This window comes from Oncorhynchus clarkii, chromosome 13, assembly GCF_045791955.1.
Source record: "Oncorhynchus clarkii lewisi isolate Uvic-CL-2024 chromosome 13, UVic_Ocla_1.0, whole genome shotgun sequence".
Taxonomy (NCBI): domain Eukaryota; kingdom Metazoa; phylum Chordata; class Actinopteri; order Salmoniformes; family Salmonidae; genus Oncorhynchus; species Oncorhynchus clarkii.
Window position 1 is genome coordinate 7715203 of NC_092159.1, and position 18274 is coordinate 7733476.

An 18274-nucleotide genomic window follows, 5' to 3' on the forward strand; every position below is an offset into this window, starting at 1 on the left:
TTATTTTCAACTTTTAAATGTGAGTTTATTCTATAGCTTTACTAAAACTGTATAATTATGTAAACGTATGTGAATAAACCTCAAAATAAATGATCAAACTTGAACCTTTACAGCCAAAAAAAACAAAAAAATACTTTTCAAATGCAAAAGAGGCTTCACTTGCCGCGATGTTGTCATTTTCCGCAGTAGACGCCACGAAAAATGCACCCATATCGCTACTGTAGCACCTTTAGCTAGTGTGGCCTTCTTTTGTATTTCTGTGGATGCATGTTGAGTTCGGTCATTCTCCCTTCCACCGCCAATTGAGAATTCCCGACGGCATAAAGTACAGAAAACCTTCGTCGAGTCACCACTGACGGGCTTAACCCAGGTATTGTTTTGCTTCCCGTTGTTTGTTGTAGCTGCACAGTCTTTTCTTTTTTTCAGCTTTATCCAGATTTCCTTGATCTGCCAAACCGACCGAACAACAACAGAAATGACTTACAGGAATTGGCGCGTTTACGCTATACTGTGATTGGATGAATACACGGGACATGGGAGGTCCCGTATGGGACAACCCAATTTAGCCCAATATAAGGGACATCCCAGCTAATAAGGGCCAGTTGGCAACCCTACCCGTGAGGTCAATGTGGGAAGATTTTTCAGACACCAAGAACATGAAATAGACACAAGCTTACTCTTACAGGAGAGAAGCCTTTCCACTGCTGTTTGTGGGATGAGTTTCTCTTTTACAAACCTTAAATAGACACAAGCTTACTCACAAAGAAGCCTTACCACTGCTGTCAGTGTTGGAAGAGCTTCAGCCTGTTACATAAACTAAAGACTCACCAGCCAACTCCCACAGGAGACAAGCCTTACCATTGCTCTCTGCATGTGGTTAGTTTCATTGATGTATGAAACTTAGATATGTTCTGGAACTTTTTAGCCAATAGTTATGAAAGTAGCTCTTGAGCCAAACGTGGTCCCCAAAAATGTCATACTACGTCACATATGTGCACCAAGTAATTTCGCTCTCTCGCTTTGCTGTGTGTGCATTTTGCTAGCTGTTACTCAAATGGCGAGGGACTGAAGCGCATTGGCTGGAACTTGAATTGCTAGGGGGCTGGCCCACGTGGGGGGGAATGTGGAGAAAACGGTTCCTATCAAACTAGGACAGTAATTATGCTCATAGATCACGCGTGGATGAACTACACATTGACACATTCAGCCCATAGCGGGAGGTTTAATAAATACTTATGTTGTCGCCAAGGTTCCGGAGCGTCAGAGAAGTCACATAGGAGAGAAGCCTTTACACTGCTCCCAGTGTGGGGAGCGCTTCAGTCATACTGAAGACCTAAAGAAACATCAGCTAATTCAGCAGAGAAGCTTTACAACTGCTCTTGGTGTGGGAAGAGTTTTAAATTGCTGAAAGAACATCAAAAGGCAATACACAGTGCAGTGCCAAATCCTGGGACCGTATCCACAATGTGTATCAGAGTAGAAAATGTGTCGTAAGTGCTGAGAATAGAGACATTTTACTCCCACTCTTATGGGTAAAAATCTAATCCATGCATGAAGCCTCTTCAGTCATGAGTTCCACCTAGTGGACAGATATTTAGGAGACCTCATGAGCTGTCCTGACCAGTTAAGAGTTGCCAGCAGGTGTCATGGTAATAGAAAAAGGCAGTGGGTCAGTGGTTCCTGCACCACATGCAATTGGTTTGGAGTTGTTCAAATAATGTTTTGATATTTCTATATGATCAATCCAGAAATAATCTAGACCTACATGCAACAGTATTTCTCACTCTTTATACAATGATTTCACAAGGCCTATTTCTTTATTTTTGTCAATTTCACATGATATGCCTAAATATTTATGACCACTAGGCTAATTAAACATGTTTTTCTTTCGATTATTGAATTACCTACATCATGTTATTTATTCCAAGTAATCCCTTTGGAGCACAATCACATTATTAAAAAAATATATGTGCCTACAAATTGGGCAATTTAAGGCATCTAGGGTTTATGTTAAAGATGCAATATGCAGAAATGTACAGTGGGGCAAAAAAGTATTTAGTCAGCCACCCATTGTGCAAGTTCTCCCACTTAAAAAGATGAGAGGCCTATAAATACTTATTTTCCACCATAATTTGCAAATAAATTCATTAAAAATCCTACAATGTTATTTTCTGGATTTTTTCTTCTCATTTTGTCTGACATAGTTGAAGTGTACCTATGATGAAAATTACAGGCCTCTCTCATCTTTTTAAGTGGGAGAACTTGCACAATTGGTGGCTGACTAAATACTTTTTTGCCCCACTGTATGAGTTGATTTTACTCTGGGCTCAGTTTGTCTGGGCAGTGTTCTAACGTCATCCTAAAACTTCCTCTGAGCTGGGAGTTTTAATAGTCTTAACAGGCTTTAACAGGATTCATAGGACCTTTTCTGAGATGTCTTGTGGACACAGACCCTGATGTCATAATGGCGTTTGTTGCCAAGCTGGTCAATTATGTGCATATCTAACTAATGTTGACAGAATATTTTTTTCCCCCTCTTCATGAAACCCGAAGTACATTTTTTTTAAATATTCTAATATGAAAATGTACTAAAGAATATGAATTACGACGAGGGTCACATTTTAATTCAATTGTCTTATTCCTCCAGAAATCCATTCACTTTCTATCTGCATAAATCAATACTTTCTAAACCAAACTTCCATTGTCGCAATTTAACCAGCCAGACAGCCAGGTTCCTCTTGGAAGCGTTTTATTCAGGCATATTGACGTCCATTTCACCAGGATCGTGGGTTAACTTGTCAGTAACATAATGTGGTACAATAATATGATTACTTGACTCAGTAACAAGGTATCCTAACTAATTACACTTTGTATTTGAGTAACAATAACTATAGTTGGCAATGCGTTACTTTCAGAATATACGGCGCATTCACAAAGTATTCAGACCCTTTCCTTTTATACAGATTCTGTTACGTCACAGCCTTATTCTAAAATGGATTTAATGACATGTTTTCCCTCACCAATCTACACACAGTATACCCCATAATGACATCACAATACCCCATAATGACATCACAATACCCCATAATGACAAAGCACAATCTGAAAAAAAGTCATTGAAATACCTTATTCAGACCCTTTGCTATGAGACTTGAAATTGAGCACAGGTAAATTCTGTTTCCATTGATCATCCTTGAGATGTTTCTACAACTTGATTGGAGTCCACCTGTGGTAAACTCAAATGATTGGACATGATTTGGAAAGGCACACACCTGTCTATATAATGTCCCACAGTTGATAGTGCATGTCAGAGCAAAAACCAAACCATGAGGTTTTAGGAATTGCACATTGAGCTCCGAGACAGGATTGTGTCGAGGCACAGATCTGGGGAAGGGTACCAAAAACATGCCTGCAGCATTGAACGTCCCCAAGAACACAGTGGCCTCCATCATTCTTAAATGGAAGAAGTTTGGAACCACCAAGACTCTTCCTAGAGCTGGCCGCCCCGGGAAAACTGAGGGGGAGAGGGGCCTTGGTCAGGGAGGTGACCAAGAACCCGATGGTCACTCTGACAGAGCTCCAAAGTTCTGTGCAGAACCTTCCAGAAGGACAACTATCTCTGCAGCACTAGACCAGTGCAGTGCCTTTATGTTAGAGTGGCCAGACAGAAGCTACTCCTCAGTTAAAGCTACATGACAGCCCACTTGGAGTTTGCCAAAAGGCACCTAAAGGACTCTCAGACCATGAAAAACAAGGTTATCTGGTCTGATGAAACCAAGCGTCACATCTGGAGGAAACCTGGCACCATTTCTACGGTGAAGCATGGTGGTGGAAGCATCAAGCTGTGGGGATGTTTTTCAGCAGCAGGGACTGTGAGACAGGCCTTTTTGCTTTGTCATTATGGGGTATTGTGTATAGATTTGGGGGGGGGGGGGGGACAATTTAATCCATTTTAGAACAAGGCTGTAACGTAACAAAATGTGGAAAAAGTTGTGCTTAAATTATCTGAAGAGACTTTGCCTACCAGGAGAGGCCGAAACTGTGGTTTACAGGTAACTAACTATAATATAGAAACCTTACTCACCAGAGCTCTCACATTATGAAAACCACCAAAAAAGTTCAGGACAAAGACACACTATATATACATATACACACACACACACACACACACACAACAACCTGCCAAATAAATTCTATACAATGTTTAGATTAAAACAGTGGAACAGGCCAATGGGCAACCTCTGCTCTATATAGGTTTGACCTTTGACCCAGTAGTGCACCATATAGGGAACAGGGTGTCATTTGGGACACAGTATGGAAAGAGAAGTGTTGAGGGCGGAGCTTCACGGGGGAGCATCCCTTACCCTCGCTCTCTCAGGACTTTTACCATGTCTTTTATTTTTTGTTCTAAATCCGTTTCATTGTAGTTCATGATTATATGCAAATAAAATATACTTCAGTAAGCTCATGAGTGTGTTCCGTGTGTGTTTGGATATGTGTGTTCTCCTAAGTGTTGTTTTTGGGTATGTGTGTTTTCTGGTGTCTTCCGAGGTGCCCGGATAGAATAAACCTCTTGCCGCAGACAGGGCAAGGGAAGGGTCTCTCTCCCGTGTGAATGCGCCGGTGTATCTTTAAATAGTTAGAATGGGCGAAGTTGGCCCCGCAGTCGGCACAGCTGTAAGGCCTTTCCCCCGAGTGAGACCGTTCATGAGCCCGCATGTTCCCCCTCTGCGCGAAACCCTTCCCACACACGGAGCAGCAGTGTGGTTTCTCTCCGGTATGGGTCAAGTGGTGGACTTTCAGGTCCCCAGAGCTGAAGAAGCTTTTCCCACAGTCGGAGCAGAGGTATGGTCTCTCTCCAGTGTGGCTTAGCCAGTGAGTCTTTAGGCCTCCTGACCGAGCAAAGGTCTTCCCACATTCGGTGCAGCAGTACGGTTTCTCACCCGTGTGTGTGCGTTGGTGCCGTTGCAGCTTGGATTGGTTGAAGAAGCCTATCCCGCAGTCAGCGCAGGTGTACGGTCTCTCTTCATTGTGCGTCAACTCGTGGCTCTTCCGGTGCCCTGGCTCGGCGAAGCACTTCCCGCACTTGCAGCAAGAGTACGGTTTCTCTCCGGTGTGTCCTCGCTCGTGCCGAGCAAGCTTTGACGGTTTAGCGAAGATCTTGCCACAGTAAGAACAAGTGTAGTCGGGGGCCAGCTTCTTGATTCTGGTGTGGGTATTCTCATGTCTCTCTAGGTGTGATGGTCTGTCAAATGTCTTCCCACAGTCAGGACATGGATGAAGTTTCTTCGCAGCCTTCTTCTTCTGGTGCTGAGGTTGCCCTGTTGCCATGGTCACTTCTGGAAGATAGTCTGGGTCCAACTTTATCCTGTCTCCTATACAGATTGAATAACACAGACAAATAGATTAATACTTCATTTTTATTGAAGACCGTTCAGCAAGAGGAGACAGACAAACACCTAGGGAGAACACTGAGAAAGGATTGTCGCGGGTGGGAATTAAACCCTGGTCTCCAATGGGGAGAATTTTGAGAGGGGATTAAACCCTGGTCTCCATTGGGGAGAACAGTTAAAGGGGATTAAACCCTGGTCTCCATTGGGGAGAACAGTTAAAGGGGATTAAACCCTGGTCTCCAGTGGGGAGAACAGTTAAAGGGGATTAAACTCTGGTATCCAGTGCGGAGAACAGTGAAAGGGGATTAAACCCTGGTCTCCAGTGAGTCATACATGTGAGGTCCTGGGAGTTTTGACACTCAATCACGGCTATGCACAGATTATTACTTTATTGTTCCTAGAGGAGGGTAATGTTGTACGGTGTACAGAAACTTCTGTACTATATGAAAAATGGTTCGGTACTAGCATTTTTGGACCTTTCGTTACTTCTGCCATGTGTCTCACGTGTGTACTGATTGAGAGGGTTGAGTCTAGTAATTTGTCTGAATCTTCTCACGGCCTCAGTAGCTAGCTAGGCTAATTGCGCACGCGATGGGAAATGATCTAACACCACGCAAGCCACTTTTGAGAAGCGGAGAGAGAGAGAGAATGCCAACAGCATGGCTTCTTCTAACAAAAACATCAAACCGGTATCTCCACGCCCACAACTTGTTGACAAAACTGACACCGGACTCAAACTATGGGAATACTTTGTTTACAGAGCACATTTTTGCAAATGTATTAAAAATAAAAAACAGATACATGATTTACATAAGTATTCAGACCCTTTGCTATGAGACTCGAAATTGAGCTCAGGTGCATCCTGTTTCCATTGATCAACCTTGAGATGTTTCTACAACTTGATTGGAGTTCACCTGTGGTAAATCCAATTGATTGGACATGATTTGGAAAGGCATACACCAGTCTATATAATGTCCCACAGTCGACAGTGCATGTCAGAGCAAAAACCAAACCATGAGGTCAACGGAATTGTCCGTAGAGCTACGAGACAGGGTTGTGTCGAGGCACAGATCCGGGGAAGGGTACCAAAAAATGTCTGCAGAAATAAAGGTCCCCAAGAACGCAGTGGCCTCCATCATTCTTAAATGGAAGAAGTTTGGACCCACCAAGACTCTTCCTAGAGCTGACCGCCCGACCAAACTGAGTAATCGGGGGAGAGGGGCCACTCTGACAGAATTCTATAGTTCCTCTGTGGAGATGGGGGAAACTTCCAGAAGGAAAACTATCTCTGCAGCACTCCACCAATCAGGCCTTTATGCTAGAGTGGCCAGACGGAAGCCACTCCTCAGTAAAAGGCACATGACAGCTCGCTTGGAGTTTGCCAAAAGGCACATAAAGACTCTCAGACCATGAGAAACAAGATTCTCTGTTCTGATGAAACCAAGATTGAACTCTTTGGCCTGAATGCCAAGCATCACGTCTGGAGGAAACCTGGCACCATCCCTACGGTGAAGCATGGTGGTGGAAGCATCATGCTATGGGGATGTTTTTCAGTGGCAGAGACTGGGAACTAGTTGGGATAGATGTAAAGATGAACGGTGCTAAATACAGAGAGATCCTTAAATTCTTTGGGATAGGGGGCAGCATTTTCACTTTTGGATGAATAGCTTGCCCAGAGTAAACTGCCTCCTACTCAGTCCCAGATGCTAATATATGCATATTATTATTCGTATTGGATAGAAAACACTGAAGTTTCTAAAACTGTTTGAATGATGTCTGTGAGTATAACAGAACTCATATGGCAGGCAAAAACCTGAGAAAATATCCAAACAGGAAGTGGGAAATCTGAGGTTTGTAGCTTTTGATCTCAGCCCCTATCAAATACACAGTGAGATATGGGTTATTTTGCACTTCCTAAGGCTTCCACTAGATGTCAACCCTCTTTAGAACGCTGTTTCAGGCTTCTACAGTGAAGGGGGGCCGGATGAGAGTTGTTTGACTAAGGGGTCTGGCAGCAGCCTCGTTCTCAGTCACATGAGAGGTATCTCTCATTCCATTGCTTTTCTACAGACAATGGAATTCTCTGGTTGGAACATTATTGAACATTTATGATAAAAACACCATAAAGATTGATTATATACTTAGTTTGACAAGTTTCTTCGACCTGTAATATAACTTTTTGAACTTTTTGTCCGACTGGACCAGAACGGACGTTTGGATTTGTTTACCAAATGCTCTAACAAAAGAAGCTATTTGGACATAAATGATGGACATTATCGAACAAAATAAACATTTATTGTGGAACTGCGATTCCTGGGAGTGCATTCTGATGAAGATCATCAAAGGTAAGTTAATATTTATAATGCTATTTTTGACTAATGTTGACTGCGCAACATGGCGGATTTATAATGATTTATAACAGTTTTTTAATGAGTATTTCTGTGAATTCATGTGGCTCTCTGCACAATCACTGCATGTTTTAGAACTACTGAACGTAACGCGCCAATGTAAAATGAGATTGTTTGATATAAATATGCACTTTATCGAACAAAACACACACAATAATGTAACATGAAATCCTATGAGTGCTATCTGATGAAGATCATCAAAGGTTAGTGATTAATTTTATCTGCTAATTGTGCTTTTTGTGACTCCTCTCTTTGGCTGGAAAAATGGCTGGGTTTTTCTGTGGCTTGGTGGTGACATAACAATCATTTGTGGAGCTTTTTGAAATCAGACACTGTGGCTGGATTAATGAGAATTTTATCTTTAAAATGGTGTAAAATACTTGTATGTTTGAGAAATTAGATTTATGAGATTTCTGTTGATTTGTATTTGTCGCCCTGCAATTTCATTGGCTGTTGGCGAGGGGTTCCCCAGTCCTAGACAGGTTAATGAAAACCTGCTCCAGAGTGCTCAGGACCTCAAACTGGGGCGAAGTTTCACCTTCCAACAGGACAACGACCCTAAGCACACAGCCAAGACAACAGAGTGGCGGCTTCGGGACAAGTCTCTAAATGTCCTTGAATGGCCCAGAGTCCGGACTTGAAAACCGATCGAACAACTCTGGAGAGACCTGAAAATAGCTGTGCAGCAATGCTCCCCATCCAACCTGAGAGCTTGAGAAGATCTGCAGAGAAGAATGGGAGAAACTGCCCAAATACAGGTGTGCCAAGTTTGTAGCGTCATACCCAAGAACACTTAAGGCTGTAAATCGCTGCAAAAGGTGCTCCAACAAAGTACTGGGTAAAGGGTTTGAATAACTATGTAAATGTCATATTATTTTAATTTCTAAAAAATGTAAACTGTTTTTGCTTTGTCATTATGAGGTATTGTGTGTTGATTGATGAGGGGAAAAACAGTTTAATACATTTTAGAATAAGGCTGTAACCTAACAAAATTTGGAAAAAGTCAAGGGGTCTGAATACTTTCTGAAGGCATTGTATGTGCTTTTGTCAGTATTATATTGTTAAGGCTAGTATATTATATCACCCTCCAATGCACTCATAACTTAGCTATGACAGCTATATATTTTGACTAGCTACGTAGCTAGCTCGTCTGGGCCTGCTAGTCGTGTTGCTAGCCAGCCAGCAGCCCTTGGCAGAGCATTGCACCATGGGAGGTGAAATTCATTCTGGGAATCGTAGTATGCTGTGTGGACCATAGAATCCATTCTATTTCTACGGTGTGTGGACTAGGGCAAGACAAGAGCGTCAAAGGGTTTTTATATATTGTTTTGGAACTAAACTATTATATTTTACATACAATTATTTAGCTTATTAATGTCATTTGAACCAATATTATGACCATAGATGAGCAAAATAACCCTGATATGTATGAAATTACATTTTAAAACAGTTTAGATTTAATTGTACAGTTATTTAGTATGCTCTGAGTCTCATATGGTTTTGCAGAAGGAAAATTAAAGATTATTCTGTTATTAAACATGGTGCTTTGTTTTGTTTTTTTATAAATTCAATTTCAAATAACAGTTAAACATATTGTTAATTTTTTGTTAATTTTTGTTTTTTTTTTGTTAATTTTTTTTGTTGCTGTGGTTTCGGTATCGTTTCGTATCGAGGATCATTTCCATATTGAGTATCGTGATACAAAATTCTGGCATTGTGACATTGTGGCATTGTGACATCACTATATTACGTTCCAGCTACAGACAAACACACAGACAGTCATTGTAAATAAGACTTTGTTCTAAATTCACATGCCTGGCTAAAAAATAAACAAGACAAACTAAAAATGTTTATGTCAAAGTGCCATGGTTAACAATGAGAGAGAGCAAATCTCTCTATAAAAAAAAAGTGTAACAATCCCACACTAGGACAGAGTGCAGGCATGTCTGTCTTGTTTTACTGTGTGGTTTTAGAATTGATTTAGAATACCAGTTGTTTCCGCCAAAATTAGCACCTAGATCTAGACGCACTGCTCTGCTCTGCACAGGAGTTTCTCTCTTTTTCTGAAGAGCAAATCTCTCGTTCTGTGTCTTCACCAGTTTTTCTGCAGATTAATTCGCTCAAGTAACTAAGCTTGATCATTTGCAAGCTAGTTTTAGTTAAATGGCCGGGTATCCAGTTAGGATTCCTGCCCGAAACCAAACCCATCAAACTGCCTGATAATCACAGACCAGCGTCCGCATTCAAAAAGCGTCTCAGTGTACCAGCGCTGATCTAGGATAATTTTTGCCTTTTAGATCATAATGAATAAGATTATGTGGACCGGAGGCACCTGGTCCTAGATCAACACTCTTAACCTACCACCAGTTTTTTATTATTTATTGCAGACAGCACCTTGCCGTTTGTATTTCAACGAACATTGTATGGAAAATATAAGGGAAAATACAACTGACAAATCACACTGTCATTCAGTGGAGGCTGCTGAGAGGAGGACGGCTCATAATAATGGCTGGAATGGAGCCAATGGAACGGCATCAAACACATGGAAACCATGCGTTTGATGTATTTGATACCATCCCACTAATTCTGATCCAGCAATTACCACGAGCCCATCCTCCCCACTTAAGGTGGCACCAACCTCCTGTGCTGTCATCGTATCTTTGTCGTCCCTGACGATGGCCATGCTGCCGAAACACACCAAGGTTTTAAATCTTTGTTCTATTGAACATGCCATAACAATAAAAGCATTTTAATGATATGAAGAGTGTCTTGGTCCTTGTTTCTTTGATGACCTATTAACCGCTCTACCAAAGAGCACCTATCTAACTGCTCTACCAAAGAACACCTATCTAACCGCTCTGCCAAAGAGCACCTATCTAACCGCTCTGCCAAAGAGCACCTATCTAACCGCTCTGCCAAAGAGCACCTATCTAACCGCTCTGCCAAAGAGCACCTATCTAACCGCTCTGCCAAAGAGCACCTATCTAACCGCTCTACCAAAGAGCACCTATCTAACCGCTCTACCAAAGAGCACCTATCTAACCGCTCTACCAAAGAGCACCTATCTAACCGCTCTACCAAAGAGCACCTATCTACAAACACCTACCATTGTATATCCTAGCAACCCTTCCTTCCTTTGTCACAAATCACACTGTATCAGACAGATCATGATGTTGTTGTGATATCAACATTATTATGACACTAACTTTCTCCCGACACCTCACAGGCCCACCTACAACGGGTGGATTCAGTGACATGACACAATCTGAACGTTGCAGATAGAAATGGCATGAAAGGAGCTGATGTGATTCCCTATTCCCCCTCAAGGTCAACTCTGGACCTCGAAGCCAGTTCCACTGCTTGTTTTCATTTTCCCCCTCTAACCAGGGCTGCTGAACTATCCGGTAGAACAGAAGACCAGCAGGCTCCGGACCTCGTAGGGTAAGAGTTGAATAGCCCTGCTTATTCAATCTGACAGGCAATCATTTCTGTTTGACACCATAGATTTCTACCTGATTCGAACTTACTTCCTCTGAACAGGCCTCTGGACTTACCCGGGTAAACCATTTCATCTTCCTCTGCTTCTGCTTCATCATCTTCCTCCTCCTCCTCTTCTTTGATAATCATATTAAATCTGGGTCTTTCTGCCACGGCGAGACCTGAGAGGTGGTCTGAAATAACCAAACCAATATAATTAATTGCCAGCTAATACTGTAATGCTGGACATGCACCGTTGGGGCCCTGTGTTCTTCTAGGAACTGAAGGGAATAAGTAAGGGAGAATCTCAGTTTAATTTGCTTGATTCCTTGTCCTCTCTCCTTGCTTCTTTCTCAAAACCCATTGGATGAGGTCAGAGGTCCCTCCCCTCTGACCTTTACATCCAATCATTTTTCAGAAGGAGAGAGGATGCGAGGAATCTAGGAAATGCAATTGAGATTCTCCCTAAGTCATCATAATGCTCTGGTTTGGCCTACCTCTAGTTGGGATTCTCCCTAAGGCAACATAATGCTCTGGTTAGGCCTACATCTAGTTGGGATTCTCCCTAAGTCAACATAATGCTCTGATATTTTTTTTATTTATTTAACTAGGCAAGTCACTTAAGAACAAATTCTTATGTACAATGACGGCCTACACCGGCCAAACCCGGACGAAGCTGGGTCAATTGTGCGCCGCCCTATGGGACTCCCAATCACGGCCAGTTGTGATACAGCCTGGATTCGAACCAGGGTGTCTGTAGTGACACCTCTAGCATTGAGATGCAGTGCCTTAGATCGCGTGGTTAGGCTTACCTCTAGTTGCCTCTACTGTTGTCTTTGATCAGTCCCGGATCCAACTCTTTTTTTTCATAGTATTCCATTCATAATCATTTTGTTCACTGCTTTATATTTTTTACACTACTAACCTCTATCTCCCATAGGTGCAGATCTAGGATTAGCCTAATCTCCCCCAAGCCTCTCTCATTGGTGGGAGAAATACAAAACTGACCAAAGATCAGCGTCTAGGGCCAACTTCACGCAACATGGACTCACCTGGGTCAGCCATGTCACTATGTCCCTCCTCTTCCTCTTCCTTCACAGTCACATTGGGTTCAGGTTCTGGGGCAGTGGGACTAGGAAGGTAGTCTGATTCCGACTCAGACCCGGCGTTCTCGCCAAAATCCATTTCTGAATCCTTTTGGGCTTGTAATTGTTTATTCTAGTGTAGATCCATGGTTATCTGTGGGTTCAATGACACATACACACAATGATATGAGGTTATTTAACACAGGGTTCCCCAAACTGGGTCATGGTGCCCCCCGTGGGGGCACATTTTGAGTTTTGCCCTGGCACAACTCGACACAGCTGATTCAAGTATTTGTGCTAGGGCAGAACCAAAACCTGCACCGGGGGGGGGGGGGGGACGACGACCCTGGAAACCCTTGTTTAACAGGCATGCGCTCTTGACCACAGCCTCATGGCCGGTTAACACAGCTGTGCCTTATTGTTAATTAAGGGCGTGGCATCAGGTATAAATGTTTGGCCATCAGTTCAGTCAGGGGCTCCCCTTGATGGTATTCATTTAAATCAGTTGTTTTATAGCAATGCGCTTATTCCACCTAGAACCGGTCTTCTGTGGACACGCCCTGGACACTGTCAAGGCTGCTAATAAGGACTACTTTCATTGACTGTTTTTTTCTTTTTAAACTAAAGCTCTTTCACTGACTATACACACACTCACCACATAAGCTGCTGCTACAGCTCAGTATTATGTATCTGGATGCCTAGTCATTTTACATGGTATCCCTGCACATCAACTTGGTACTGGTACTCCCTGTATATAGCCATGTTAATGTTATTCACTCTATTCATTCCTTGTGTCACTACTTCTATTTTTATAGGACCCTGTAAGTAAGCATTTCACTGTTAGAGGCAGGTGATAAATCACATTAGGATGTGTTGTTCGTTGATTTAAAACAAATGTACATTGTCAGCAACTGTCACTAACCTTGGTCATGGTCTTATAGGCATACTACAAAAATCTTTTTATTTTACCAGGTAAGTTGACTGAGAACACATTCTCATTTACAGCAACGACCTGGGGAATAGTTACAGGGGAGAGGAGATGAATGAGCCAACTGGGGGTCATTATTGTGCATTTGAGAATTAACAAAAAACGAAAATAAATTGTTGCAGCATATCTTTGAATTCTCATGCTCTACCCCTGATGAGAACTTGTTGTGCAATTGCTTAGTGCTAGTTATTTACCGGATGACCTCACCTCTTTAAACAGGGGGCGTAGATCGGCTCACTTCAAAGATTAATTGTGTTACAAATGCAGGTTTTTGACCGTTACACTCTAGTTTACATGTGATTGTATTATCATAGACACAAGGAGAGAAGAGACGCTAAACAAGATGGATAGTGGTGATGCTACACAATATTAGCTAACTGAGCTAGCTCTCGCCGAAACTGACCCGTCCTTTTCGTAGCATTAGCCACCTAGCGTTCTGGTATATAGTGCTAGCTTGGGTGAGCACCTTTTCAATATAGCTGCGTACATTTAATTGCCCGTTAAAACAAAATTAGTTAACTAGCCAGCGAGCTGTTACTCACCTCGACTTCCCTAGCGGATGTTATGACTGGAGATCTACGTCGACATTCGATTGCTCTGGCCTGCGAGCGCAGACAAACAGGAAGTTGTTGCCTTATCGTTGATTCCCCACGACTGCAACTGTATTTTTCTCTAAATATACAATGTAAAACGAAAAAACTTGAGCAACAAGACAACTTTATCTGGACGCACAGAAGAACCACAAAGCGAAAATAAGGTGATAATATTTTAATGCCACGCAATATAGTCGTAGAGATAATTGCTAGCTATCCAGCTAACGTTAGCCAGCTAGCTATAACTACCGACAATGGGTCCGGTTAACTATAGCTACCAACGTTTATAACCGATATCTAGCTCGAACCCTACACTGAATCCCGAATTAACACACAGCTCCTTATGCACTTAGCCATGTAGCTATAACTGAGAGGATTGGATAGGAGTCTGTTTGCAATACAGCAATAATTCCACCAGCCTGGCCTTTCGAAGGGCGAGATGGAGTACAGTAGTTGAGCTACTAGGCTATATTGCTTAGCTACAGCCGAACACCTATAAGATCAACACACTTCTAAGGGGTATCTTGTCTAACAATCACCTGCAGTTGAGCCCTTGACAAAGTATTTATTTAATGGTAATTAAAGTATTATCAAATTATTTTATTCTTCAGGAACAGAGGAGAACGAGTGAAAGACCTTGGGAGTAGCTTACTAGAGAGCACCGAACGAATTTCAGGTGTTCAACAACTTCATCATTTCTGATACCTCGTGAGCAAGACAATATGAATCGTGAAAGAGAAACGTTGATGGATGAAATTGAAGAGAGTTTATGGACTTTAACAGAGGACAATTTACGCTCCCTTTGTGAATGCAGTGGAATAGGTGGCAAGGATGGATCCGAAATGAAAGGAAAGAATCAACGAGCACTGCGGCGTAAAATCATGGAGGAAACATGGGAAAATGAGGATTTAATGAAATCTGAGGATCGGGGAATGTCATGGTTACTCCAACTGAAAGAGGACATCAAAAGGATACAGGATGCTGGGGGTGTGGCCTCCAGACAATCAGCGTCAGCGCATGTGGACGACGGAGCACAAGGAAGCTGCGACGCAGAACGTAAAGAGGATGGAGGGAATCTTTATAGTTACAAGAACAACCCTCACCTGTCCCCCTTCCAAGAATCCCCGGGTAGTGCTTCACTTGGACTCGAAAGCAGGAAAACACCGGGGCTGAGTGGAACGGTGAAAGGAGGAGAAGAGGAGGAGGAGGAAGAAGAAGATTTGATTGAGGCAGCAGAGAAGAGTGTTAAAAAACGCCAGCCGAAACGCACAGTGAAAAAACCCCACTGCTGCTCAGACTGTGGCAAAAGCTTCAGTCACAAAAGTCATTTGACTGTCCATCAGCACACACACACCGGAGAGAAGCCTTACCACTGTACGCAGTGCGAGAACAGTTTCTACTGCTCATCTTATTTGATATCACACATGCGAACGCACACCGGTGAAAAGCCCTACCGCTGCTCCGACTGTGGGAAGAGGTTTGGCCAATCGAACGCACTGAAGCTACACCGCATGCGAAGGCACACGGGCGAGCTGCCATTCTCTTGTTTGGATTGTCCGAAACGTTTCGTCACGTCGGCACACTTGAAATCCCACCAGAGAGTCCACACGGGAGAGAAGCCCTACCACTGCTCGGACTGCGGGAAGAATTTCTCCCACTCGAGCGCCCTCAGACTCCACCAGAAAACCCACAGCGGAGAGAAACCTTTCATCTGCGAATGTGGAAAGAGCTTCATTAACTGGGCCCACTTAAACTCCCATCAAAGATCCCACACCGGTGAGAAGCCTTACTGTTGCGAGCAGTGTGGCAAGTGCTTCTCTGAATCCGGCACCCTGTCAAATCATCAGAGAACTCATACTGGGGAGAAGCCTTACAGCTGTGATCAGTGTGGGGAGAGGTTCGCTCAGTCGGGATCTCTGACAATCCACCAGAGGACACACACAGGAGAGAAGCCCTACGCCTGTGATCAGTGTGAGAAGAGGTTCATTACCTCTAGCCACCTGAGACGCCACCAGAGGACTCACACTGGAGAGAAGCCTCACCTCTGTGATGAATGTGGCAAGAGCTTCACGCGGGCCGGAGCCCTGGCGAGCCACCGCAAAACACACACCGGAGAGAAACCCTACAGCTGTGATCTGTGCGGGAAGAGTTTTGTTCAGTCTGGGCAACTGACGAGCCACCAGCGCACACACACAGGAGCCAAGCCGTATGGCTGCGATCAGTGTAGTGAAAGATTCACTCAATCAGCCACCCTGGCCAATCATCAACGAACACACACGGGAGAGAAGCCCTACGGTTGTAATCTATGCGAGAAGAGCTTCGCTCAGTCGGGGCACCTAAAAAGTCACCAGAAAGCCCACGCCAGAGGAGGAATGTGTCCTCTTCCAACCCTCTCCTCTCCGACATCTGTTCCGGTACCTTCTGTAAGTTCTAAATGGTCCAAAACTCAGCTGCCGGACTCCTCAGCCACACCAAGTTCTGAAACCACATCACCAGTGTTCTATGTGAACACTGGCTACCCGCTACACACAGCACCTTCTGCTACTAAACCCCCTTATTGACCTGTTTTCTGCACCAGTGGTTGTCAAACCTCTCCTCAGGGACGTTTTGTGTATTTTGATCTATTCCAGAACTAATCCACCTGATTCAACTAGTCAATTAATCCTAAAAGCCCTCGACGAGGGGAACCAGGTGATCTAGTTCAGGAATACAACAAAGTTGTGAAACGTCTGGGGGATGTCCAAGGAGAGGTTTGAGAAACACTGCTCAACACCGTGGACACTATGGGGTGGTTTCCCGGACACAGATTATCATTTAAAAAATAATTGATTAGAGATTCTCCATTGAGCTTGTTTTTTAGTTTAGGGCTAGTGTAGTGGGGTTATATTTATCATATATGCATGTATACCTTACATGCTACTTGTAATAAGACAGCAAAAAAAGCCCATTAAATTAATTATCTGACTCCATAAGATTAATGGCAATATGCAAGAGACTATAGTTAGTGTTACAAGACATCCTTCTAGGCATGGTCAGAGAGAGAATGAGGGAGACGAAGAAACCATGGCTCATGGGAGAGAGAAAGAAATTGAGAGTATCTCACCACAGCAGTTCAAGAACCAAAAAAGAGTGGCAATGAATGTAAGACCTTTTATAATGTCAGACTTGTTTGAATTCAAAATCTGAGTTGTTGACCAATAGCATTACTGTAAAGCTAACCTCCAATCAGATATCATACCTACAGACCTGTAAAGACAACAGAAGCTCTGCTTGTCAGAGGTCTGACAATGGGGTTGGAGAATAACACAGAGAAGACGACACAGAGGACATTCTGGCTTACAGTTGATAAGAAGGGTCTCTTCTGGGGCTGGCCTGCTCTGAACTAGTATTAAGCGTTGTCTTGGAAACCGGCTCTATGGGCTAAACAACATCATACTGACCTGTTTCAACGTCATAGAACATGTCATAGTGAACTGTGTGTGTGGAGTGGGGGATGTTTGGGTGGGTGAGTGAGTGGGGTGGGGGGGGGGGATGTTGAGAGTTGTATCTTTCATGTACTCCCATTATCAATTAAATTGTTATAATGTAGAATGTTTTAACAATAGTAGGTATGTATTCATGTATTCAATTGATCAATAAATTCAACCCATTATCTTCTCAACCAAGTCAGCTTATCTCCTTAATTGTTTAGTACGCTTAAAAATAATATATATATATATATAATCTGTTTTAATATAAGTGCATTGAGTGTGGGAAATGTGCTCTACAAAATATAATTACTTTTCATGCTTTGTCTTCACCCGAAAAAACATCAGGACTCCGAGATGTTCCTGTTCAAAGTGGGTGTCAGGTAAAAGTAGACGATGGCAGATAACAGGATTCTTAGTGAAAGGGCTGTTGTTGTTGAACGTGTTCTTGATTTATAGATCCGGTAAAATCTTATCCAGGATCTTTCCGAAGTAAGATTAGCCTACACGAGACGCTTATTTGTCACTACTTAAATCAAGTTTTTATATCTAAATCAACATTTGATTGGTCTGCTATTTGAGCTCATCGGACTTGAGATCCTGGAATTATTTCCCAGCAACCCCCTAATCTTTATCTAAAGGCTGCGACTAGCAAAGTAAATGTAGTCCACTTACTTATTTGTCATGTGAATAAACTCCGAGGAAACAATATCTTCCACAATGGATCAGGTGAGTTTGTATGCTTTTCAACATCATAGGCATGCTGTTCTGTATAAAATGTTTCAAATATGTTTTATTGTAGAGCAGAGGAAAAATGCATACAAATGTACCTTTTGTTGTGAGCAATTATTTTGACATAAATG

The 18274-nt window shown here is 42.8% G+C and overlaps 2 protein-coding genes across 2 annotated transcripts; one reads left to right on the forward strand and one right to left on the reverse strand.

Annotated features, from left to right (window-relative positions):
- Window positions 1–8: 8 nt before the first annotated feature.
- Window positions 9–13949, reverse strand: LOC139423682 (zinc finger protein 436-like). The gene is made up of 4 exons (XM_071175292.1): window positions 13894–13949; window positions 12331–12517; window positions 11356–11472; window positions 9–5375 (listed from the first exon to the last, which is right to left on the reverse strand). The coding sequence occupies exons 2-4, from the start codon at window positions 12461–12463 to the stop codon at window positions 4507–4509; spliced, it is 1119 nt and encodes a 372-aa protein (XP_071031393.1). The 5' UTR covers window positions 12464–12517; window positions 13894–13949; the 3' UTR covers window positions 9–4506.
- An 8-nt stretch (window positions 13950–13957) lies between these two features.
- LOC139423671 (zinc finger protein ZFP2-like) lies at window positions 13958–17605 on the forward strand. Its single transcript, XM_071175282.1, has 2 exons — window positions 13958–14108; window positions 14556–17605. The coding sequence occupies exon 2, from the start codon at window positions 14667–14669 to the stop codon at window positions 16503–16505; it is 1839 nt and encodes a 612-aa protein (XP_071031383.1). The 5' UTR covers window positions 13958–14108; window positions 14556–14666; the 3' UTR covers window positions 16506–17605.
- The last annotated feature ends 669 nt before the right edge of the window (window positions 17606–18274 follow it).